Source organism: Barbus barbus (assembly GCF_936440315.1).
Source record: "Barbus barbus genome assembly, chromosome: 22".
Lineage (NCBI taxonomy): Eukaryota > Metazoa > Chordata > Actinopteri > Cypriniformes > Cyprinidae > Barbus > Barbus barbus.
Genome location: NC_136750.1, coordinates 11425925 through 11452103, shown reverse-complemented (window position 1 = coordinate 11452103; position 26179 = coordinate 11425925). Strand labels below are relative to the sequence as shown.

The window sequence follows — 26179 nt, the reverse complement described above, 5'->3', positions numbered from 1 at the left end:
GGGACATATATGGGAGTGGGGGAATGAGTGACAGGTGGTGGAGAGTCAGCTCGTGATCCGTGCCCTCCCGCTGCACGATCGGCACTGATTGCCCGGACCACGAGCTACCGAACATGACAGGACAACACAGACAGCACGAGGAGCCGAGAAGGCACCCTGAACCGTGACACTACCTGTCCGATCGCTACCGCTGTTAATTTAAATGGAGAGTCATCTCAATTATCACCAGTAAAGTATGGAGTACCACAAGGATCTGTCCTAGGTCCTCTGCTATTTTCAATATACATGTTGCCCCTTGGTAATATTATTAGAAAATACGGGATTTGTTTTCATTGTTATGCTGATAATACTCAACTATATATCTCAACAAGACCAGATGAAACTTCTAAACTAAGCTAATAGATTGTGTAAAAAATATAAAAGATTGGATGACCAATAATTTCCTCCTATTCAATTCAGATAAGACAGGGATATTACTTATTGGACCAAAAAAACAGTACAAAAAATCAGGTTTGATTAATTAATTTGGCAGATGTACACAACTAACTGTTGTATTCTCGTTTGATAATCTAGAATTGGTTATTATATAGTATAGACATTAGGCTGAACATACAGGTCTGGGGCCAGTTCTTTGTACATTGCTAACTCAGTTAGGTCAAGGTCACTTTCTCATCCTAGACTTGCTGTCATAGCAACAGGTCTGTAAACTTAATACTACTCGGGAGCAGGTTTATTTCATATAAACAGGATTAGATTGCATCTTTTTAAGCAGAATTGATACTTAAAATCTGTCCTAGTCACCACTACTTTATTGTCCAAGGACCAGTAGGGTACTCTTGTAATAATGTAAAATAATAATAATTAAAATGTTAATTTGAAAATAATATAACAATGTTGTGTAGTCTATAATACTATAGACTCAGCCAGTTTTACTCATTGAAAGATTTATTAGTGATTAAATAATTACTTTATAATTGTATTGGAGGCTTACACACATGCTTTACAGTTCATCTGAATTGTGCATTAATTTGAGTGGTGACAGAAATTATGGGAATGACTTGATGGAGCGCAGGAGATGCAGATAACTTGATCTCTAAGAAACTTGAATTAATGCTGTCACATAAGAAATCTGATTCGAAGAGAAAAAAATTAAATGAATTGCTAATTGCAGTATTGAAATAAAGTAAAGCCTGTACAAATACTAGAAATCATGAATATACATAATTGGGAATCATGTACAAAAATTACAAATAAATTAAAAACAGTGCATTTTTTATCTATTATAACATTTATATAGTTTTGTTTGCTTGGCTGTTTTCTTATAAAGGTCTGATTCTGATTCTGATAAAGATCCAGAAATTTGTCAAGTTTTTCGTCAGGTGTCTTTTTTAATGATATGATTATATCATTACGTTGCTGTCTTGCCGCTAGGCAATCACTGCACTGCTGATCGTGGTTTTGAGTATCGATACATCTGCCCTTTTTGGGGAACACGAGAACACGCAGTAATCTTAGACAACTTAATCCAGATATTTTAATCTAATACTCAAATTCGTTTGAAGAACCAAATTAGCCAGAGATCAGTTATCAGGATTAGAAGATCTGAAATATTTCAAATAATCTCAGATGTAAGTGACGTACAAAGAAAATTTCACAAATCACAAATTTGTGTTCCTTGCAGAATTTGCGGTATGTCATTTGCTCAGTCAGTCCATTCTAATTCTGATTGCACCACAACTGAAAAAGAAACCATAACCGCGTCAGTGTCATTATAGGATCAGTATAGAACAAAAACAGAAACAATTTACCTTGATAGTGGAAATGGAGGTTTATGAGATGCTACTACACCAAACAAAATATCTGATCCCTACTAGATGTTTCTAACTTTTATTCTGTCCATGTAATCTGTTGATTGTATTTGCTGTGCAATTGATTGATCAGCTGTATATCTTTTTTTTCCTAGGTTGCTTTCAAAAGTGGCTGGAGGGCAAAAATTTGGAAGAAGCAGAGCTGAAGGCCAGAGCAGGAAAACTTGGTCGCTATTTAACTGAAAAAAATCAAGATATGAACAAAACAATTAAGGCACATAAGTGAATTAGCATATAAACGGTTGAAACCCGTTAGTTAGTAGTTCAGTTATGTTCAGTTAGGTTATTACTGCCAATTAATTTCCCTAATTTTTCTCATACAAATTAAAAAAATAAACTGTGTTTGAATGAAGACTGTTGAATAAATAAACTGAATTCTCCTCTTTAATGTCTGTTTTTGTGCTCCTTTCTTAAATCAGAACAAGTTTTGGACATGTATTGTAACTGGAAGCTTTTGTTTAAAAACAATTGTCCAAAACTTGTTCTGATTTAAGAAAGGAGCACAACAGGAAATTATAATTCTTTAATTGTATTCTTGAGGGAAACTGGGTTAATAAATAGAATATAAAGTTTACATTTTTGTATTATTTATAAATAAAGTTCTGTTAGTCACTCTGGTCTACACTCCAGTATAGTAGGTGGCGGTAATGCACCATAACTGTTGGATGCCACCCGCCATAAAATAATAAGAAGAAGAATCCGAAGGAGTGAGGTTCGATGATTCGATCGCTCTGGTTTTGATTAAAACAACTAACGGAGCTTCACGCTTGAAGAAGCAGAGCACACACACGAATCGTGTTTCTTTCTGAAAGCTTGCTCTATATTTAAAAATCATGGCTGATGAAGAATTGGAAGGCATTAGGCGGCAACGTATGGCAGAACTGCAGGCGAAACATGGGGTAAGAAAGAAACGAGCAACATTAATAGACGTATGTTGAACTGTAATACATCAGGCCCTTCGGTATGAATCAAATCTATTCTCGCCATTCGCGTTTCAGGGCTCGCAAAATCGCTAGCCCGACGTCCCGGGGCTATTATGTTTTCCAGACGGACTACCAAAATGTATCACTGCCCTGCCCGACGGGCTGCCTTAAATACGGTGCTCCCACCACGCAGTGTTCCCTCTAAAGCTGAGCGCGCGCGCGACCGAGCTCTTCTTCCGCCGCGACCGCGCAGAAGAAATAATGTGCCTCGAGCACACAAAAATGAGTTGGAAGCCGTTTGATTGAATGCCGCCAGTAAAAGGGAAAGAATAGCAATGCTCAGGCAAACCGCTATAGAGCTGATGTCACGACGTTAGAGCCGGTGAATGCGTTTTAAAGGTTTCATAGAAAGAGAACGATGAGAAATAGAAAGATGCACCAAATTAATCGCTGTAGAAACTGAATACTTCAATAGTTGCGGTGCGCTCAACACAAGAGACAATGCAAACTCAATGACGTGAAATAAAACGTCCTCATGTATTAAAGAAGAGTGGCTTGATTAAGTGCTGGAAATAGCAGAGGATGGGCAAAGAACGGTAACAAAACTCTGAAACATGTACACGAGTATTGTACAAACTGTACTTCATTACGATGTTTAGACCGCTATAGAAGAATTCAAATGTTCACCTTTTTTAATATTTAACTTACAGATCTCAGCTTAAGTTTTGCTTCAGTTTCTATTCTATTCTATCAGTTTAAATCGTTTGTTTTGATAATATATTATGTTAGAGCTATATTATAAACCTGATAAATAATTGACCTTGTTTTTGAGTCTTTGACTTTGAGTCTCTTGCTCATCAAGGAAGTATTCATTTAAAAAATAGAGAAAAAAACAGTGATATAGTGAAATATTATTGCAATTTCTAATATTGGTTTCCTGTTTTAATACCTATACTTTAAAATTGTATTTATTCATGTGATCAAAGCTGAATTTTCAGCATCATTACTCTAGTCTTCAGTGTCCCATGATCCTTCAGAAATCATTCTAATATGCTGATTTATTATCAGTGTTGAAACTGTTGTGCTGCTTCATATTTATTTGGAACCCTTGTTTCTTTTTTCTTTGATCAATAAAACGTTTAAAATAACAGCATTTATTCAAAATAGAAATATTTTCTAACAATAGAAGTCTTTACTATCTATTTTATCCATTTAACACATCCTTGCTGAATAAAGTTGATTTAACTTTCTTTAAACTTTTTAAAGTATCTTTAAAAAAGAAAGGGAAAATTTCTGACCCCAAACATTTGAATAGTTTATATTGTAACACAAAATCTCTATTTTGACTAAACACTGTTCTTTTTAACTTTTTTTTTTTATATATATAAATATCACAGGTCCCAAAAAATACAACATTGTTATATGTTGTTTGTTATTTTGTGTTTTGGTGGTGAAATTAAAGTTTCTCCTGCTCTACTGTGCATCGGAGTCCTCTATTGCTCACACCGTGACAGGTAGGATCTAAACCATCTTAAAGCCTGCCCTTTAATACCAGTATAGTTTTGTAATCAATCTATGAGTATGTCATGGTCTATAGTGTCGAACGCAGCACTATGATCAAGTAATACTAGCAATGAGATGCAGCCTTGATCTGAAGCAAGATGCAAGTCATTTGCAATTTTAACAAGTGCAGTTTCTGTACTATGGTGAGGCCTGAAACCTGACTGAAATGTGTATTTCCAACATTGATTAAAAATCAGCATATTAGAATGATTTCTAAAGGATCATGTGACACTGCAAATACTGATTTGCTTCACAGGAATTTATTAAATTTTAAAGTATATTAAAATAGAAAACATTTATTTTAAATTACAATAATATTTCACAATATTATTTTGTGAAATAATATTCAGTATTTTTATCAAATAGATACAGCCTTGATGAGCATAAGAAACCTCTTTAAAAAAACTTTATTGATCCAAACTTTTGAACTGCAGTGTCTTGTACAGTAAAAATGTGTTCTCATGTAACCTAAAATGTACATCATTTAGTTACATCAAGGGTCAAATCAAATATAAATAGCACATTACAGTTAAAAGTTACACACTTTTTTGTGTGTGTGCTGTACAGGTCTGGTATAAAGAATGCTTTTGCTCAGGTGCCCGAAATGTCCGCCCAATAGAGAAAAGTTTTGCTCAGCAAGACAATTAGAGGGAACATTGCTCCCACGGGTCCTTAAATTTCATACAACTAAATTGAAGAGTTTTTAAGGCCTTAGACAGTTTTAAATACGTTAAATGGTATGAGAAATAATTATTCAAATTGCCTTAAATAGATTTTTAAGAATTCTGCAGATACCTTGTAAATAGTAAAATAAAACTCTTGCCTTGATATTCGTTGATATTTGTGTATTGAAAATGTTTTTGATTGACATTTTATGGTCTTTATTTTATTTGGGCTAGTTAAATAAATTTTCGGGCTACCAAAATCTGAAGAGTACCTGCCCAAAGGGCTAACGGGGATTTTGAAATTTTGCGAGCCCTGCGTTTATTGTTGCCTAGACCGCCATAAAAATCCATCTAAACATTCTGTATTATACATGCGTCTGGCTCTCGAGCTGCTGACTAGTGAGCCGACAACAAACTGTAGCCACCGAGTTAATTCAGTCATTCTTGAGAAGTGGGACAAAACGGGGTGCAAAATTGAAAAAATAAAAACCTTGTACTCAGAAAAATGAAACTACATTAATGTCTCTTATATGTACTAAGCTACTGAGCTATGCCTTGATTCAACCTCCCAACTTTTCTCTTTTTTTAACAAAATGTGCTTTTTACCTTGGACTTTGTAATATAATTTTAACTTTAACAGCATTCAAGATATTTTTGACATTTCAAAACACATTCTCATGTTAGCAGACAGATTACACTTGTAAGGCTCCACCCATCCGGCCCAAGGAAGGTCTCCGGTGGTGGATGAAGGTTTCCTGCGTGCTCGGTCTTTCCAGTGTGCACAGTTCTTCAATTTTAATTAAACTTTAATCTGACTCCATTTTATCATTTAATCTGACACCATTTCTTTATGACCTCGTATTTAACTTGAAATACAAATTGATTGCTTGTCCATTTCTAATTTATTATTCTGATATTTGATTATTCTAGTTAACTCTTGACTTTATATTTACTCGTTCATTCGGTTGCTCATGTCTTTAACAAGGATGCAACGTAATCTACTAGAGTCAATAATTACAGAGTAAAACAGAATAAGGTCAAATGGAACAATTTATTATCAGTCAGGTAAATATTGTATGTATTATGTCAATTCCACAGCAATTCAAAGAGATCAAATCATATCAATACAAAACATCGAATTCTCAAAGATAAATCTATGAGTAAAGAATGCATACCTGACTTTATAGAAATACATAGTGTGAGCATTGAGATCCTCACTACGGGCTTCTGGTTACAGAATCGCCGACCCTTTTCCACATTCTCCTTAAGTACTTCAGACCAGAATAAACATCCCCCAAACTCGAGACAGGAACTAACAATTGTAATTTGCAATTTAATCAAGTCGAGTTGGCACCTTTTGGGACAGAAGGTAATTTGCATGAAAACCACTATGTTGGTCCGCCCTCTACAGTATGCAAAATGTCTCTGAACTCTTAGGATTTGTATTACCTTTTAGTTTACTTCTTATAAGAATGAGACCATTGTGACAGTCGCCCTGAGACAATTCAAATGATACCAAACATGACTGTAAATAACACTTGCATTAATGTAGAATATTACATTCTTCTATTGATCATTCTGAGTGAAGGGAAGGATGGGTGATGGAAAGGAACTGATGCATATGTGAGAGAGGCATTTTCTTGTATTCTCTCTCAGTGGGGTGTGGAGACAGATGTCTGTATGTTAATGCACTGTGTGTGTGTGTTGTCCATCTCAGGAGTTCAAAGTGTCTGAGGTTCTGTGATCCTTACAGATTCCTCTCTCTGACCACGTGGGTCAATTCCAGATTATTCCCAAAGAGGTCACTTGTCAGACACTTGTTGTGGTCCTTGTGATGTAGTATTTGCAGCTGTGGATGCCTTTAGAAAGGCCTTTGTGTATACCAGTCTCAGCAGGTGCATGTAGCTTGAACTCAGCAGGTGGATGAACGGGTTCAGGGTTTCACCTGTCTGGTTGAGAACAACACGTGTGCATCCTTTCATTTCTTGAGTCGTTCCATCATGGAGAAACCTCTGTCTCTAGTGACACTTTCCCTAGGACTTCCTTGCCTCTTTTGTTGAATCTCGTCACCATCAATTGTGCAGATGTCTAGGCAGACTCCAATAGGTGAAGGTTTCTCGCTGGTTACATACTGCTTTGTGTGAGGCACTTAACAGCATCTTAATGGCTCAATGATTGAACAATGATGAACTCGATGTAGAAAGCTGTGAGATTTGGCACAAGAACATATAACAAAGCAAAAAACATAACATCATGTCAACAAGTGCGAATGGTACATTGGGTCTCTGGTATCTTTTGAGGTCTCATATCATAAGGTGATCTCATTTTAAAACAGCTAATTCCTCACTACCGCTCTGATGGATTTTTAATGGTAGTGGAATTACAGAATGCTTGGTCTGAGTGGCTTATATGAAAAGTAGCAAAAGGTCAGTGTACCTTACATGTTTATAAAAATGCTATGCATCATTAAAACATATGACAATAATAATAAACATTCAATCTCAATTACAAAGGTATAGACATATATATAATTCTCCAATGCAAGTCACCTAAGATTTCAAGGTAGTGATCTAAAGTGTGTTTAGGTACGAGAATGGAGATCCTGGATCCTTTGTAATTGTGTGTGTGTGTGTGTGTGTGTGTGTGTGTGTATATGTGTGTGTGTGTGTGTATGTGTATGTATATGTGTGTGTTATGCAAGTTACGTCACATTCGATGGCATAGTCAAGTTGTAAATTTTGTAGTTAATGAACAGAAGTGCCAACACTTCATATTTAATCATTTTGATAATATTTCTGTTATTAGTGATGTGTTGGGAAACCAGCGGGCCCTCTGGTTTGTCAAAACATCCCAATAACAATCAGAAAGTTTAAATCTTTTGAATTTTCATGGCAGATTTGACTCTGCATTCAGAATTATACATCATCGATTTGTGACAGTAGCCATACAGATGTATTATGTTTTCCATGGGTTGGCAGATGGTTGTAAATCATAACTATTATGTGTGTCTTTCTGAGACTGCCATCATGGGATTAACTAAGTCCTATGTGTGAGAATCTATGTGTTTCTGTCAGTGTGAAGATGGACAATAGATCTTTAGTGGGGTACCACATTTGGAATCTAAGCCATCATTGTTTTCTGTGGTGTGCAGTGTTCAGACTGGACAGTCTAGATGAGGTGATGATGCGATGGTGGAGATTTGTGTTCTGTTCTCATGTCTGGGAGATGGGTGAAGTCTAATCTATAACAATCTGTGTTGCAAAAATTTAGTTCCGGTGCTAATCCGGAAAGGCCATGTAGATATTTGTGTGGTAGTGTGCTATTGTGAGATGTGACTGGCCTCTTGAAGTGTTATTGCACCCATCTCCTGCAATTTCAGGTTATTTCTAACAATTCCGCCGTCCTGGCTTAATGCAGCTGGCATCAGGTGCCTTCCTGGTATCTCACTTTCAAGGAATTGCAGTGGTCAACCTGAAACAGAACCAAATACTGAGAGAACCACAGTTAATTTAACAATTCCGCCGTCCTGGCTTGATGCAGCTGGCATCAGGTGCCTTCCTGGTATCTCACTTTCAAGGAATTGCAGTGGTCAACCTGAAACAGAACCAAATACTGAGAGAACCACAGTTAATTTTGAGTATTTTTCACCTCCCTTTTAGCATTTTTCTAGAAAATTTAGAAGATTGGGTGGTGTTATGTGGCTACATTTAACTGTGGAATATTAATCTTAATCAGTCCTTCTGATCAGATTAAAATTTTGGTTGGTGCTACCCAGCGACGAGTGAATTGGTTTGCATTTGCTTGTGCCACACTATTAAAATGGAAACCCAACTCCTCCCTTTTGGCACTGGGTAGCATAGCATATCAATCTGCAACAAGATCTAAGTTGTCACAAATAGAATTCACGTGTTATCTCATTTAAATATGGAAAGGCAGGTCAGAGCTGATGCAATGCACAATCACTGTTTTTATGTTTTCAAAGGACTATTTGTTTCATTTAGTCTTGCTGATCATTTTCATTAAGACAATTGTGAAATCACTCTGTGGCCACATGGCAATTCTATGCTCCTGTATCTGGTTAAACTGCAGCTATATGGTAAATAGCACCGTGTACCAATCAAGATAACCAAATTAAACATAGACACACACATGTAACTTAGATTGCAATGCAATTCCAGTATTACAGTTATTCTAATTTCACACAAGAGACACGGTCTAGCATGTATGTAGCATCTACAACCTTAAACCTAAGTGTTTCGTACACTTACAGTGAAGCAGTCATGTGTTTCATAAAGAATAAACTTAACTAGCCTATGTGCACATGTAGTAGCACAAACAACTATAATGTGTGTAGCATGCGCACATTGTGTTTAGCACAATTACAAATTTGAAAATTCAAACAAGATCATTGAAACTGGGATGTTTACATATTAAAGTCATCGCTAGTAAGCTGCTAACCCACTAGCAAGTGAAGTCAACATCTGGAGGCCTTGCATCAGCAATGCAGTTACCTCACAAAGAGTTTTACATGAGGATGACTTGTTACATGTAAACAATTGATCTTCGCCTTTAGAAGGTGATATCCTATGTTTCAGAAAATAAGGTGGAGGTCTACCTCTTCCCAGTGACCAACATTTTTCCTCTGTGTGGCCTGTTTTAAGACAGGAACTACAAAACCTGCTGTCTTCACCATACAGTTGTCTGCTGTGTTCTCCTGGAGTTTGAGGTTTTTCATGACTCCCTAATGCTTCCTTTACATCATGCAATGGACGGCTAATCCTGGTTATTTCATCATTCGCGTTTGTCATGGTTTTGAGTACAGCAACTCTAGCTGACGCGGAGGGCTTTTCGCTGGGTTTAACGTTAGCTCTTGTTATAATCGGACTTCGCTGACTTTGTTCATGTCTCTGAACGGGAGCTCGGTTACGAGTTTCTCTCCGTGTTTGACTCTCTAATGTGGCTACATCATCATCGTCACTATCGCTGTTTTTATCAGGATCAAAAGTCTCATCCAGTGCTGCTTTCTTAACTGCGGCCACTGGAAATCCGACATTGTCGCAACATTCTTCAAGAGCAGATATATAATTACTGCCTGTTTGGAGTTTCCCCTGAAGCGCATCTATTTTTCTCGCCATGGTTTCACTTTTCCTTGCCCAACCTTGTCTTTCGTATGTAAACGCCTCGACCTGTGCTCTAAGCTTTTGCAATTCATCCGAACGCGCTTTCTCAATTTCTATGAGACTCGCCATTATGCGCTCATTTTCGGCTAATGTTTCTAGGTCGTTTTTCCGAAGTAAGTAGACAATGGCAGCTGTTGTTTTTTTATCTTTTGATTTAGATGTCAATTTTTCTCCTGCCAAAAACCAGGATATGATTTCATTGTTTTTCCACGTAAGGTTTAATCCTTTATCGTTTAAATGAAGAAGGATATTTTTTATGTGTGCGGCGTGAATTCCCATGATCTCTTGATCTGCACTGCTGCTGTACTGTCCCTGAAAAGCCATGTTTTCTAGCTAATTCTTTTGCCCACCGGATTTTTCGGCTCCGGTTCTAAACAGGGTATTCCGACCCGTTCTAAAAATGTGTATATATGTGAGATGCAAAAAGCATTCCCTCAACACAAAAGTAAAATGAAGGAACTTACCGCAGCAGTTGCAGACAGGGAAGAAGAAGCTCAAACCTCATATCCTCAGTCAGTGAGAATCAAAGCGAAATTCGCGCTGGAAAGACGTCCTCGCCTGAGTAGGGAGATCACGGAGGCTGGTCACCACTTTGTAAGGCTCCACCCATCCGGCCCAAGGAAGGTCTCCGGTGGTGGATGAAGGTTTCCTGCGTGCTCGGTCTTTCCAGTGTGCACAGTTCTTCAATTTTAATTAAACTTTAATCTGACTCCATTTTATCATTTAATCTGACTCCATTTCTTTATGACCTCGTATTTAACTTGAAATACAAATTGATTGCTTGTCCATTTCTAATTTATTATTCTGATATTTGATTATTCTAGTTAACTCTTGACTTTATATTTACTCGTTCATTCGGTTGCTCATGTCTTTAACAAGGATGCAACGTAATCTACTAGAGTCAATAATTACAGAGTAAAACAGAATAAGGTCAAATGGAACAATTTATTATCAGTCAGGTAAATATTGTATGTATTATGTCAATTCCACAGCAATTCAAAGAGATCAAATCATATCAATACAAAACATCGAATTCTCAAAGATAAATCTATGAGTAAAGAATGCATACCTGACTTTATAGAAATACATAGTGTGAGCATTGAGATCCTCACTACGGGCTTCTGGTTACAGAATCGCCGACCCTTTTCCACATTCTCCTTAAGTACTTCAGACCAGAATAAACATCCCCCAAACTCGAGACAGGAACTAACAATTGTAATTTGCAATTTAATCAAGTCGAGTTGGCACCTTTTGGGACAGAAGGTAATTTGCATGAAAACCACTATGTTGGTCCGCCCTCTACAGTATGCAAAATGTCTCTGAACTCTTAGGATTTGTATTACCTTTTAGTTTACTTCTTATAAGAATGAGACCATTGTGACAGTCGCCCTGAGACAATTCAAATGATACCAAACATGACTGTAAATAACACTTGCATTAATGTAGAATATTACATTCTTCTATTGATCATTCTGAGTGAAGGGAAGGATGGGTGATGGAAAGGAACTGATGCATATGTGAGAGAGGCATTTTCTTGTATTCTCTCTCAGTGGGGTGTGGAGACCGATGTCTGTATGTTAATGCACTGTGTGTGTGTGTTGTCCATCTCAGGAGTTCAAAGTGTCTGAGGTTCTGTGATCCTTACACACTTTCACATGTGACCAACAATTCCTCAACAAATATAAAATATAATCAAAATATTCCTCTGACGGAGGTGACAGAACTGACGGAGTTGACATCTGACAGTGGTGACGAAAACCAGAATTTGTAGTCTTTTTTTTTTTTTTTTTTTTTTTTTTTTTTTTTTTTTTTTTTTTTTTTAACTATCAACTACATTGAATCAATCAATTACTGTATTAAAACAAACACAACAAACAGTGAGTATGTCATCGTGTATAAAACTTTTATTCAAGAGTCACATTTAAGTATTTTGATATATTATTGGAACACAAAATCTGACTGTGTTGACAAATTTGGCATTTCTTTCACAAAACAAATGGAGTTCATGTAGTAGCCGTTTTGTTTTTCTGTTGATGCTAGATGCTAATGGTACCTGCTTCAAGAGAATAAAATGATCTAAATATTTCAAATAATTTCCTCAGAAATTGGAAGATGGTGTTGACATATCATGGTTGTGACCAGGAAATATTAACATTAGGATTTAAAATATTCTAAAACTATAAAACTGACCAGAGTCTGTCTGACACTGATGTACTCTGCAGAGGAGGATTGTGGCAAGGGGGCAGTGTTGCCAGATTGGATGGACGATTTTCAGCCTAAAAGCTCGCAAAAACCCGCCCAAAACTTTAACTGTCAAAATAATGTGATAGAATGTAAATCAAGGTTGATAAGAGCCATTTTTAACTCCTTATAACCAAATAATGACGCCAAAATAATATAAATATAATGCTAGATAAATTTTCCATGGATCAAATCGGGGCAAATGCATTAAAGAGAACTACCAACTATGATTAAAATATTCAAGCAGACACTGTCAAAACGGCAATCAAGAAATTAACCGATACCCTAGAAAAACACATGCATTATTTTCAATGTCAACAGTCTGAATTTAAATGCAAAAAAAGTGCCCAATATAAGTGGTCAGAATAAGCAACGTAAGGTATTTCACACTCGTTCATGCACACACCATGACAGTCAAAACTGTGTCATTCTGTATAATAATCCGACAATAAAAAAATGTAACAACAACAATAATGCTCTTACTTTCGTGTCTCTCTATAATTTCACACAGAACTAAGTCTTTCATGAAGTTCATATTGAACAATATAGAATTTTGCACAGTCAAAACTAACAAGTCCAGTATCTTTAAAGGATATACCAATCTGGACTGTTTAAAAGATAAAAGACAGGATCGTATAGATATAAATAGATTTTGATTAAATAATTTAACTGTGCTCTGATTTCGGAGTTGCCGTGATATAGCCTTCAGGTCATCTCCCTCAACGGGTGTAATTCACGTTTTGAGAGTTAAACCATCAAACTTATATATAGGCATTATAATGACATACAGTTATACATCCAAAATCAGATCCTTTATCGCGCTAAAAACCCGTCACTCATGAATCATGTCTGTCTGCTGATCCCTAGTGACTGGCTAAAAGTGCGGCCGCGATGTCAACATCAGCACCAGTCTCTTTGTGGTATGTTAATTTGCTATGACAGACCCAGAGCCATTGAAAATCAGACTGTGAGATGACATCCCGCACATTAACTGAGAGAAATGTTCATGGATCGAAGGAGAGTGTTTGTTTTTGCTTTGTAATAAGAGTTCGGCACAAAAGCGATTCATTCACTTAATGACCATTTTTATAGCTTGTATAAACGCCACAGAATAAGCCTTAAAAGTTATCAGAGGTGCAACAGCGCGTTCATACATACGTTTTCGATACAGAGTGCAAATGGTTGTGCATTTATTTGTTTTTAACTCGATGGGAGCGAAATGAAACTGTCTGAATCCAAAGCTGCATGTGCTGTCTACCCTCTTCCCCCTCCTCCGCTGTGCACCATGCCCACTTTTTAAAACTGATGAGAACCAACCAGTGCTGAAACAGGGGGTTTCATGACCCTTTAAGCTCACGTACCCATTAAGCACACTTCCATTTTTGAGATCAGATTATTAAATACAAAAAATAATTTATAATCCTACTTGATGTCTTAACCAATTGATGTGTTTGTTACTATATACCTCCTATAATTTCAAATCAATCAGATAATTGCACATTGAGATGTGAGAAAGCTGTCTAAAAACTTTCACCAAAAGAGTAGCCTTTTAAATGTGCATTTTTTAGATGTTTAAGCCTTTATTTTGGATAAGCTTCACTACTTATTGTAAAATTAAGAGATTAATGTTAACATTATCCAGTGAATTATTCTTCACTCTTTAGCCTATTAAACAGCTTATAAACCTACTAAAACTGTAGTTAAAAATGAAGTTGATATGACTCCTGTCCTTTATTTTTTTTTCTCCATTTGAAAACATTAGACATTCTACGTTTATTTTGCTTACTGCTAATATTAGTGGTGCTACTAAAGCTTTTTATAAATAAAATGCTTTTTATTGTTGTAATACGAAGATTAAATTTAACATCACAGGGCTCTAAACTGCGACCAAAATGGTAATTTTTTTGCGAGTTAAAATTTGACATGGTCGCATTTGTACGAGTGCCTGGTCTGCGCTGCTCCAAAGCGTCTGCTTCATACAGCGCGCGCTGCCAGCCGCAGCACATTATAGCAGGAGTCAGATTTCACTGATCACGTGAAGAGAGGTGCTTTCAGCGCGAGCGCTTAGTGGGTAGAGCCTGGTTTATACTCGCCGCATCAGCACGAGCACGAAGGTGCGCGTCACGGACGGAGCTCAACGGAGGATTTTGTTTTCAAACTAAATTCTCAAAACATTTTTTGTTAAGATGACTGAAAGGAGGAAAAAACAAAGTGAAGTATGGACTTCACGCAGTCATTTATTTACTTTATAACAGTAAGTAAATATCGGTTCTGCATACCAGTTATCAGGCACATAAACATGCAAATAATTGGTATCGGTTATAAAAAATCAATTTCGGTCGATCACTACTTAAAGGGTGCACTACTATGAAAATGCACAGCTTCAGTGTGACATCAATAAGAAAAAGGATAATTTTATAGATATTTTAATATGATTTACTATTATTAACAATATGTATGAAATTAATACATGGCGTAGACTTTATTTAGCAAAATCCTGTCATTTTATTAAATATTACATGAAATTTATTAAAAATTGTTGCTGCTCCAATAAAGCTCAGTGTGCTCTTTTTAAGCTCTTCCACATTGAACATGTATATAAATACTTCATAAAGAAATTGTAAATATTCGCTGATTGAAGTTACTATTCTATGTACTTTCTTAAAATAGACACAGTTGTCTCTTCATTTTAATTGAGCAAAAATACATTCATTCTGGCAGCTTGTTTTCAATATCTTTGGGATAAAGTAATATAATATGTGTATTATAACTGATCATATTAGCTTTTATTGAACTTTATGAAACAATTTTATGTGCATTTTTTTTTTGTCTTGAAACTACACCCCCAGAGGCAGAATTTGTCACTGTCTGTGTGTGTCAAGGTGTCTGACTTTGCGTTTTGGAGATACAGTTAAATTCATTAAAATGCCCCAAACCCCCCAATGCAGGCCACAATTTTGTAGGGTTTGAATCAATGATTCAGGGTGTTTTCACATGACAATGATGTACTACAAAAGGTCAAGTTTTCTGTTGTGTTTTTGGAAAGTTTCACATACAGACAACAATCCCCTTTACACAGATCCATGAATAATACTAAAAACGCTGTTATGCATGCTGGGCAAGTAGTTGGGGATGTAACTTTTGTAAAGAATCTCACACATTCTTTTAGACTGAACACGTAATGCACATGTTTTTATAGTTTGCACAAAAACCATAATGGTATTGTTTCCAAAAACTTGCAATTTTAAACCCTTTTTTCAAAAGTTTGCATTTTCAGGCCCCCAAAACACTGTTGTCGTCTAAGTGAACTGGCAAAATGCCTACCCTTTTTTTTCAGTTTTTAGCTGAAAATAGTGGCATGGCACCCTCAGAGGAAAACAAATCTGAAGCTAGCCTGCACGATTCTAGAGATATGAACCAAAATAGAAATGGCATATAGTTTTATAGTTTAGTGTCTCTACAACTTACGGTTTCTGAAGTATGGACACATTTAGGGCAGGAAAGAAGAAATTTGGAATTAGGTGCTTGGACCCCTAAAGAGATAATGTATATTAATTTTACATATCCCCTTTTAGGATCCTTCTAGTGACCAGCAGGGGCAGCAGGAGACCAAACAGAGGTACATCAAACAATAACTAACAAAAAAGTTTTCTGATGCATTAAATTAAAAGTTATTGGTCTTTGAAAAGTATTATGTATTTCTGTTACCCAATGTTGATCATGCTCTTTAAATACTTAAAATATCTGTTTATGTAACAAAATGTAACCCATTTTATTAAAATTAAATTCAACACTAAACTTACTGCTTTATGAAAGGCAGCATTCATTCAAATTAACCACATTTATTTAGAGGAATTCAGATCATTTGGACCATTTTCACTCTATTACGTAATTTCACTAAATGTTTCTTTCATTGCTTAATTGTTGTCTAGAAGGATTATGTCTGAACAGTTTTATTATCATTGTGACTTTCACAGAGAGACGGAGATGAGAAACTCTATATTGGCTCAAGTCTTGGATCAGTCTGCCCGTGCCAGGTGTAAGTTCATTTACAAACTTTTGGCAAGCTATCACTAGTATTGTCATGTAAGCAGGGTTGGGACTAGAGGTCTGCATTCCCGTGGCTCTCCCTCGGGAACCGTGGAACCCAACCAGATTTCTTGCGACTCGGGATTAAATTTCCAAATAAAACACGGTAGCGGTTGGTAACTCTGCTGTAATTTGAACAGGAACGGGCGGTATAACAATATCACGTTCCCGACTTTACTCATTCTTATCTTACAGCCTGCACTCAAATTTTGTTCAGATTTTGCTTGTAATTTTAAATGTCGAATGTATTTATTTTTTTCATCTCTGATACTTTTCCTACTGTTGACAGCAAAATGTTCAACAAATTTTGTGTTTTGACAAGACAAATAAAAATAACATACTCTACAATTTTTGTACAACCTTTTTTCTTTTTTTCTCTGCAACACTTTCCTATTGTGTTGACAACGAAAATAAAATAACAAATACAATATTTGTGCAGACTACATTTTTATTTGTTATCTCTCTTTTTCAGTAGTGGAAATTTAAATGTGACATTCTGGAAATTAGATCTAAATTTAATAGGAACAGTTGGGTCGGAGTGGGCAGCGGGTGAACAAAGAGTGAATAAATAGTGGGTGAGGAATATAACCTACCGGGAGTGAGACTAAAAAACAGTCCCGCACAGACCTCTAGTTGGCTGCATTTACACTGCAAGTCTTGATGACCAAGTACGATTTTGGGACTATATCCGATTTTTTTTGTGGTGACGTGCTTACATTTCTTTTAAAAGTGACCCGTATCCGATATGTGCATTTTACACTTTACTTGGTTACAAGCCAAAAATAGTATATGACATCACAAATCAATTTGAACATTACATTGTTTAATTTATTGACATTAAATTCATATAGAAACGTTTTTAATGCAATAGTTACATCTATAGCCTACATCAAAATAATTATATAACCTAGAATAAATTCTTCAGGACAGTGATATTCGCAGCTCCGCTGAAAGCTTGTGAGTGGAATAATACTCAGGTGGTAAATCTTGTTAAGCATGTCACATCATCTGTTTTTTTTTGTAATTAAAACCAAATGCGTTCATCAGTGATTGTATATCAAAGGCAGGGACATATTTGTGTGCATTTTATTTTGTGGTTTCAATGGAACGATTGAAAGGCAGGCGCAAATGCACGTATCCGATTCATATCTGATTTATTTCCACATATGAATGAGGCCTGAAACCGATCAGAGAATATCGGAAACCATGCAATTTTTGTTGGGGTTTTTTTTTTTTTTTTTGGGGTTTTTTTTTCTGCTCACACTGTCGTGGGCCATATCTGATCTGTGCCACATGGGAGGAAAAAATCGGAATTGGGTCACTTGAACCATGCAGTGTAAATGCGGCCGTTGGGACGGTTACACTTAAAATGTGTTTCACTGCAGATTACAAAATACTAGGGCTGGGACGATAAATCGATGCAGAATTGATTCATGGATCGATTCTGATATTTTCCAAATGCATTGCGATTCCTCTGGAATCGATTCTGAGTTTAGATTATAACAGCAGATGGCACTGCATGCTTTAGAAACAGCTGTACTCTGCTTGTTTCCAAATCCTTACACACACTTGAACCTAAAATAATCATTCATAAAATTCGAAAAAGTTGAAGAGAATTACAAGGGTGTTCACAGTGGGCTGTGTTTACATTAAAGGGGTCATATGATGCGATTTTAAGTTATCCTTTTAAAAAATAATCTGTTACGGATTTCGTTGATATCTGCCAAACATTGGACTGGATTTTCCTTTTGGTTAAACATTTACTGATGCTCAAGAAGACAACACAATGCATCTTAATGTTTCTCATTCTTTGTATTTTAAATATGTAATTATTACATGCATTTCGTTAGTCCCCAACCCTGCATGTATGCATGCTTGTAGATAGTTTTCTCTATTCTTACCAGATATTTTATTCTGTGCTGTCATTCAAAACCCATAAGACTTTCGTCTTCATGAGAGCACCTGGAGATTTGGTTTGGTGCTCACACTGCACATGGTGTGATCCGTTAAATATAACTATACAAAGTAAAATAATTAATAATAATATTATTGCACTTTATTTAGTTTTTTAACAAAATAATAAAACAAAGTATGGTAATGCTATTATATTTAAAAATAAAAATTGAGTGTTAAATAAACTACAATTATTTTAATTAATAATTAAGTTAATATTTAAATTTTCATCTTTTATATGAATTTATCATTTTCAAACCTAGAGTGAAGCATGAATGAAGTGTATGAGCGGTCTGAGCTTATTTACCCAGCACATTTATTATTTTGGTCACACATGCACACAACTTGTGTGTCCCTGCATGGAAACATTGACCACTGCACTTACATTGATCACATCAGGTATGTTACCCTGGACCACAAGACCAGTCATAAGTAGCACGGTTATATTTGTAGCAATAGCCAACACTACATTGTTTGGGTCAAAATTGGCGATGCCAAAAATCATTAGGATATTAAGTAAAGATCATGCTCCATGAAGATATTTTGTAAATTTCCTACCATAAAAATATCAAAACTTAATTTTTGATATGCATTGCTAAGAACTTCATTTGGACAACTTTAAAGGCAATTTTCTCTATTTAATTTTTTTTTTTTTTGCGCACTTGTACTATCCTAACAAACCATACATCAATAGAAAGATTGTATACAGTCAGGTCCATAAATATTGGGACATCGACAAATTTTTGGCTCTATACACCACCATAATGGATTTTAAATGAAATGAACAAGATGTGCTTTAACTGCAGACTGTCAGCTTTAATTTGAGGGTATTTACATCCGAATCAGATGCATGGTGTAGGAATTACAACAGTTTGCATATGTGCCTCCCACTTGTTAAGGGACCAAAAGTAATGGGACAGAATAATAATCATAAATCAAACTTTCACTTTTTAATACTTGGTTGGAAATCCTTTGCAGTCAATTACAGCCTGAAGTCTGGAACGCATAGACATCACCAGACGCTGGGTTTCATCCCTGGTGATGCTCTGCCAGGCCTCTACAGCAACCGTCTTCAGTACATGCTTGTTCTTGGGGCATTTTCCCTTCAGATTTGTCTTCAGCAAGTGAAATGCACGCTCAATCGGATTCAGGTCAGGTGATTGACTTGGCCATTGCATAACAGTCCACTTCTTTCCCTTCAAAAACTCTTTAGTTGCTTTTGCAGTATGCTTTGGGTCATTGTCCATCTGCACTGTGAAGCGCCGTCCAGTGAGTTCTGAAGCATTTGGCTGAATATGAGCAGATAATATTGCCCGAAACACTTCAGAATTCATCCTGCTGCTTTTGTCAGCAGTCACATCATCAATAAATACAAGTTCCACTGGCAGCCATACATGCCCACGCCATGACACTACCACCACCATGCTTCACTGATGAGGTGGTATGCTTAGGATCATGAGCAGTTCCTTTCCTTCTCCATACTCTTCTCTTCCCTTCACTCTGGTACAAGTTGATCTTGGTCTCATCTGTCCATAGGATGTTGTTCCAGAACTGTGAAGGCTTTTTTAGATGTCGTTTGGCAAACTAATCTGGCCTTCCTGTTTTTGAGGCTCACCAATGGTTTACATCTTGTGGTGAACCCTCTGTATTCACTCTGGTGAAGTCTTCTCTTGATTGTTGACTTTGACACACATACACCTACCTCCTGGAGAGTGTTCTTGATCTGGGCAACTGTTGTGAAGGGTGTTTTCTTCACCAGGGAAAGAATTCTTCGGTCATCCACCACAGTTGTTTTCCGTGGTCTTCCGGGTCTTTTGGTGTTGCTGAGCTCACCGGTGCGTTCCTTCTTTTTAAGAATATTCCAAACAGTTGTTGTGGCAATGCCTAATGTTTTTGCTATCTCTCTGATGGGTTTGTTTTGTTTTTTCAGCCTAATGATGGCTTGCTTCACTGATAGTGACAGCTCTTTGGATCTCATCTTGACAGTTGACAGCAACAGATTCCAAATGCAAATAGCACACTTTAAATTAACTCTGGACCTTTTATCTGCTCGTTGTAATTGGGATAATGAGGGAATAACACACACTTGGCCATGGAACAGCTGAGAAGCCAATTGTCCCATTACTTTTGGTCCCTTAACAAGTGGGAGGCACATATGCAAACTGTTGTAATTCCTACACCGTTCACCTGATTTGGATGTAAATGCCCTCAAATTAAAGCTGACAGTCTGCAGTTAAAGCACATCTTGTTCGTTTCATTTGAAATCCATTGTGGTGGTGTATAGAGCCAAAAAGAATTAGAATTGTCGATGTCCTGTAAATTTGTAAATCTCATTTTTAAAAATATTTACCCTTATGACTGGTTTTGTGGTCCATGACCATACTCGTATTTGATATGGTTAACAGAAGCTCAAACATAAGAACATCTCTGGTTTGTTCTTGTGCAATCAGCAAACATGTTTCTTCTTCTGTACCATTTTTTATGTGCTCTATGTATGTACATTCAGTTGTTTTCCAAGGATGAACAAAAGACTTTTGGTTTGGAACAACATGAGGATGAGTAAAGGATTAAATTCTTTTTATTTTTATTATGGACCCTTTTAAAGGTGCTGTATGTAATTTGTTTGACTGTACTAAAGCATAAACCATACCATAACCATAATACCATAATATGTTTGCAGATATTTAGGACACATCCTAAATTGACATACTTGTTTGGCTCCAGCTAGTTATTGTATTTTGAGATGTGTTCCGTGTCGGAATATATGTTTTTGCTTTGGTCTCTGTGATTCTGTGACGCAGTACTCATTTCAACTGCTAGCTGTCAATATTCCATACTGCACCTTTAAATATTTTAAAACTAAAATCTACAGTAACTATGTTTTTGCTTTTTTTATTATTATTTAGTGAGTAATTTGGCTCTTGTAAAGCCAGATAAAGCAAAAGCAGTGGAGAATTACCTGATACAGATGGCTCGCTTTGGACAGCTTGGAGGAAAAGTAAGACACCGATGAAGCATCATTCATAATGTGTTTAATAATTTTAGAATGTGTGTTTTATAGCATTGAGTGTTGTATCTTTAGATTACAGAGGCTGGACTAATAGAGATCCTGGAGAAAGTCAGTCAACAAACAGAGAAGAAAACAACTGTAAAAGTAAGAACCTGGTGATTGTATTAAAAATGTTCTCAAGATTGTAAAAATTTAAGCTTCATAAATCTATAAACATAAGTGTCCAGTGAATGTCTCTGCTTTGTTCCCAGTTTAACCGACGACGGGTAATGGACTCAGATGATGAGGATGATGACTGAGACAAAGTTGTCATGAGTCAGTTAGGCTTTCTGTACTCGTGGTACTTTTGGTACTCTGGTCTGCTGGCCTGGACATGACAGTGACTGACAGATCAGTTGCCCTGCCCAAATCACAATCACAGCCAAAGAATTTTGATCTGTGATGATTAAGGAACTCTGTTGCTGTTTTTCATCTTTAGTTTAGCAGATTCTCTTCATTCAACACATTGCAGCAAAGACTTTTTTTGTGAAAACAGTGGACAATTCTGATCTTGTTATTACAATAATTGGAACTTGCCCCATATCTTTGATTGTGTGAACTTTTTTTTTTTTTGGAAACCTATATGTCCAACTGTTTACATAATAAAGGCCTTAAAAGTTTCAAGAAATACTTGTTATATTGGTTTCATTGCTTGTAACCAAACTGCACTTTTCTCTGGGCCATGCTACAAAAATACTTTTATTTGAGATTTGATAGTGCAAAAAATTGTCTTTTAGTTTGTTTTTATTGTTAAACTCTGATATTATTTCAGTCTTATAACCCTTCAGTTTTCAAAAACATGCCAAACTCGTAAGTGCCAAGACGTGTTTTGTAGTTTTTTCCATGCTGGTAAGCATAAATGGTTGTGGTCAAAAGTTCACTTTACAAAGCATTAATGATTTTAGAGGTGCACCATGCAGAATTATAGACTTGTACAAAAATAATCTCTGTTAATTTAATAAGACTGTACATACACTGCCCTGTGCCTGTATTTTCTTGTATGCTCAGGACGTTTCTGGGCTGCAACCTTTGCCCGTGGGTGTGTAGCTCCCAAACAATAATGGTGCAGGTGAGGGCATATTGTCTGAGGCTCGGAAAGCTCCATTAAGTTCTACTGCAGTGGTTCTCAAACTTTTAAGCCAGCAACCCCTAATGTAAGACTGACAAGAACTCGCGACCCCCCGCTACCAAAGCATACACAAAAAATAAACCAAACAACTTATTTTAAGCGGTTCACAATATTTTAACTATATTTACTATACATGAAATTAATTTGGGCTTACCTTTCAATGGGATGGGTGTACTTGTTTTTGGCAGCACAAAAGCTTAATCTCTGACCTGGGGCCTGTACCATGATGGTAGGTGAACAAATTCAGAGTTATAGGATAAGTTTTGAGTTGACAAAACCAAACCACTCCAATCTGGCTTTGTTGGTACCATGAAGCTGATCATCAACTTTCTCTGTCAACTGTCAAGGCTTGATCCCGAGTTAATGGAGCACGTGCACATGAATGTGTGACATCAGCGGTGAACAGCAATCACAACACAGAGCAAGTGTGATTAACTTCTCGCGAGAGAGCCAGCGAGATTCAAAACTTTTTGTTAAAGGTTAAGAGATTAAAGAATATGATGAATTTAAACGCCTTTCCACTGAAGTACTTGTCCATGAAAGAGGACAAATAAAGGAAATGATCTTGCTCTATCAGTGTAGTTAGTTTATATAGTTGATCATATATAGTTATAGAGACTCAAACATGTAAGGTCACATGTAGCCATTTTTAAAGCGTTATCTATTGATTCTACCACTTATTTATATTACACATGATCTGTAAATATTAATATTCCTTTAAAATGAATGCTTTATAATAATTGTTAAACTAAAAGTAATGGAGTAATAACATAAATCATATTATAATTATATAAATCATATGTAAATTGTAAGCCAGACAATTTGTATTTTTTTTTTTTTTAAGGTACTTCATAGTGACCTTAATTTGTAGGAAGAGAAACTGGGGGAGTGACTTTTTTTGTATCAGACATGTGTCACTTTGCTCATATCTGATTGGTCCAATTTCAGTTTGAGATCTCTAACCCAGAACATAACCTGCCCTGGAGCAGGTTAGCCATGGAGTGTAAGTTACTATGGCAATGAATGCAGTTAAAAGCCAAGCCACTTTCATGGTACCTAAAACCCAGGATTGGTGCAAACTAAACTGAAATTTACCTGGCTAGCCAGCTAATCCGGCTTCATGGTACAGGCCCCTGATGGTGGATGCAGCTACTCGCAGATCGTTGTTGACAGTAACTTTAGAGCAAGTGAATCCATACTTTATTAATTATTCTTGATATTTACGACGTTTTCTACTTTGGTCTGATGGGGTCTTGCTCTTATGCTTAGTCAAAGTACACGGTTCCGATGACTCAGGCAAACTGTCCACAATTTCTTCAACATTTTTAGGTTTGCAAATTACAAATTTATCCATCTCTGCAGTTGCCGTTTCCACATGCAGGTGAGAGCTGCAGCTATAACTAGTGAGCCAGTCGCTGCACAGTGATGTCATATCTCAAAAAATTATTTAACATTATTTTTTTAAACATCTTTAAAAATCTGAAAATATTTATGTGTAGTATTTACTTAAAAATATTTAGGCTATTATAATCTCAAAAAATTACAGTTATTTTTTTAAACCCTCTTGCGACCCCTTGAAATTATTCTGGTGGTTGAGATCCCCAGTTTGAGAACCACTGTACTGCATTGACACAAAAAAGATTTGGGCATGTTGCTATTGACTTGTTGGCTGCTATCTGTAACTCGAGTGATTACAAGGCAGTGTATAAGTTCCCTTTCAGTCGGTGACTCCGAGTCACGTCGGATGACCGACAAAATTGGGATCTCACCAGAGAGACCAATCCACTTCGAGTGTAACTAAACGAGCCAATGGACATTGGCATGCGATCATTGCATCCAGCTGCCGCTGATCACAGCATGAGTGTAAGGCCCCGTCCACACGAAACCGGCGTTTTCGAAGAGTGAAACCGATCATTTTTGAAACCGGGTCCCAGGGTGGATAAATTTGAAAACGCCGTTTTCATGTTTTCGTGTGGACGGCGAATCCGTATATTTTCTGAAACGATGACGTCATCAGCCCACGCCTCGCCCCTAATCAGACACCACTGCGTCACATAACAGCGACAACAACAACAACAATGTCAGACTACGTACCTGTGCTGCAGAACCTACTGAGCTCATTAGTTTTAATTAAAGCAAAATCTTCTGCTTTGTGTGTTAGTTTGTATTCAGCGCGCAAGGTTTACGCACATGGTCCAAGTCTTCTTCTCTGTTTTTTTTGTGTATCTCTGTGGCAGAATTACAGCGCCACATATTGGTCTGGCATGTGTACTACATCGTTTTCAGTCGTTTTCAGTGATTCTGTGTGGACACAGATATTTCCTGAGACGACTCCGTGTTTACGGAATTTGAGGCAAAAAAAAAACATTGGATAGGGAGAAATCTGGCTTTGTGTGGACGTAGCCTAAGAGGCAGAAGTTGCACCGTATTAATTCATCCTTTCGCTTCGGAGCCGAGCGGCGGTGTATCACTGCTGCTCTCCTATCCTGTGAGAAAGAGCGAGCAAGTGTTGGCATTACAGTGCAGCAGCGGTGGTCGCGATCTCACAGGAAGAAAAAGCGATTTTCATGAAGCTTTCGTGGATGGTTCATGTTCTTCTTGTGTCTTCTACATGACCATACCGGAGTTGCACAGAAGACTCCATTATGTCAAACATGGCGGAGTCCCTCTGCCTCTGCCTCGATCCAGCGTTCGTCCCAGCTCCCGGGGTGCCGCCGCATCCGGTGGAGGCAGAGGTGATTTGAGGAATACGGTGAGTTCCTCCCCCCTCAAGCACTCCGCAGCCGGTGGTATTGCCGTTGGAGCGGTCTGTGGCCATGCAACTGTGTCCAACAACCGCTACCACCCTGCGGGGTGACCCGTGTCTCCCCTCACAGGCCAGTAAGTATTCGTCAGGTCTAACTGGCAGTGCTTATAGAGCCTGTGGGGAGGCGGCTTCTGCCCTCCACGCCATGGCGTTACTGCAGGTTCACCAGGCCAAAGTCCTGAAAGACCTGCACGAGGGTGGTCACGACCTGGCGGTTCTACATGAGCTGCATGCTGCGATGGACCTTGCGCTTCGAGCGATGAAGGTGACCGCACAGTCTCTGGGTCGTGCGATATCCATGCTAGTGGTCCAGGAGCGCCATCTCTGACTGTGTCTCGCTGACATGAAGGAGCAGGAGAAGGTACAGTTCCTGAATGCTCCCGTGTCACAGACCGGCCTCTTTGGCGACGCTGTTGAGAGTTTTGCCCAGCAGTTCTCGGCGGCACAGAAGCAGACTGAGGTGATCAAGCACATCATGCGCCAGAGGAAACCTGCTGCTTCCACCTTGGCTGCAGCCCCTCAGCCTACTTGTCGCCGTGGGGCGGCTGCCCCCGCCCCCGCAGCAGCCTGTCCAGGCCCCTGCCAAACCTGGTGGCAAGCGCAAGTACAAGAGGCCCTGAGACAGGCGACCCATAGATAGAGGAGACTGTTCGTCAGGAGATGGTGACTGCACCACTCCCTCCCCCGGAGGAGGGCCGGGTGGAGAATCTTTC

General features: G+C 37.6%; 1 protein-coding gene across 1 annotated transcript; it reads left to right on the top strand.

Moving 5' to 3' along the window:
• Positions 1-2542: 2542 nt before the first annotated feature.
• LOC306888542 (programmed cell death protein 5-like) lies at positions 2543-22159 on the top strand. The gene is made up of 6 exons (XM_079446905.1): positions 2543-2767; positions 16016-16059; positions 16418-16479; positions 21389-21480; positions 21565-21636; positions 21744-22159. Exons 1-6 carry the CDS (start codon positions 2702-2704, stop codon positions 21789-21791), a joined length of 384 nt encoding a protein of 127 aa, XP_079303031.1. The 5' UTR covers positions 2543-2701; the 3' UTR covers positions 21792-22159.
• Positions 22160-26179: the final 4020 nt, after the last annotated feature.

Coding starts and splice junctions, on each gene's coding strand:
- LOC306888542 (XM_079446905.1), top strand. CDS start 2,702: ATGGCTGATGAAGAATTGGAAGGCATTAGGCGGCAACGTATGGCAGAA. Junction 16,480..21,388: donor TCAGTCTGCCCGTGCCAGGT/GTAAGTTCATTT, acceptor ATTATTATTTAG/TGAGTAATTTGGCTCTTGTA. Junction 21,637..21,743: donor AGAAGAAAACAACTGTAAAA/GTAAGAACCTGG, acceptor CTTTGTTCCCAG/TTTAACCGACGACGGGTAAT.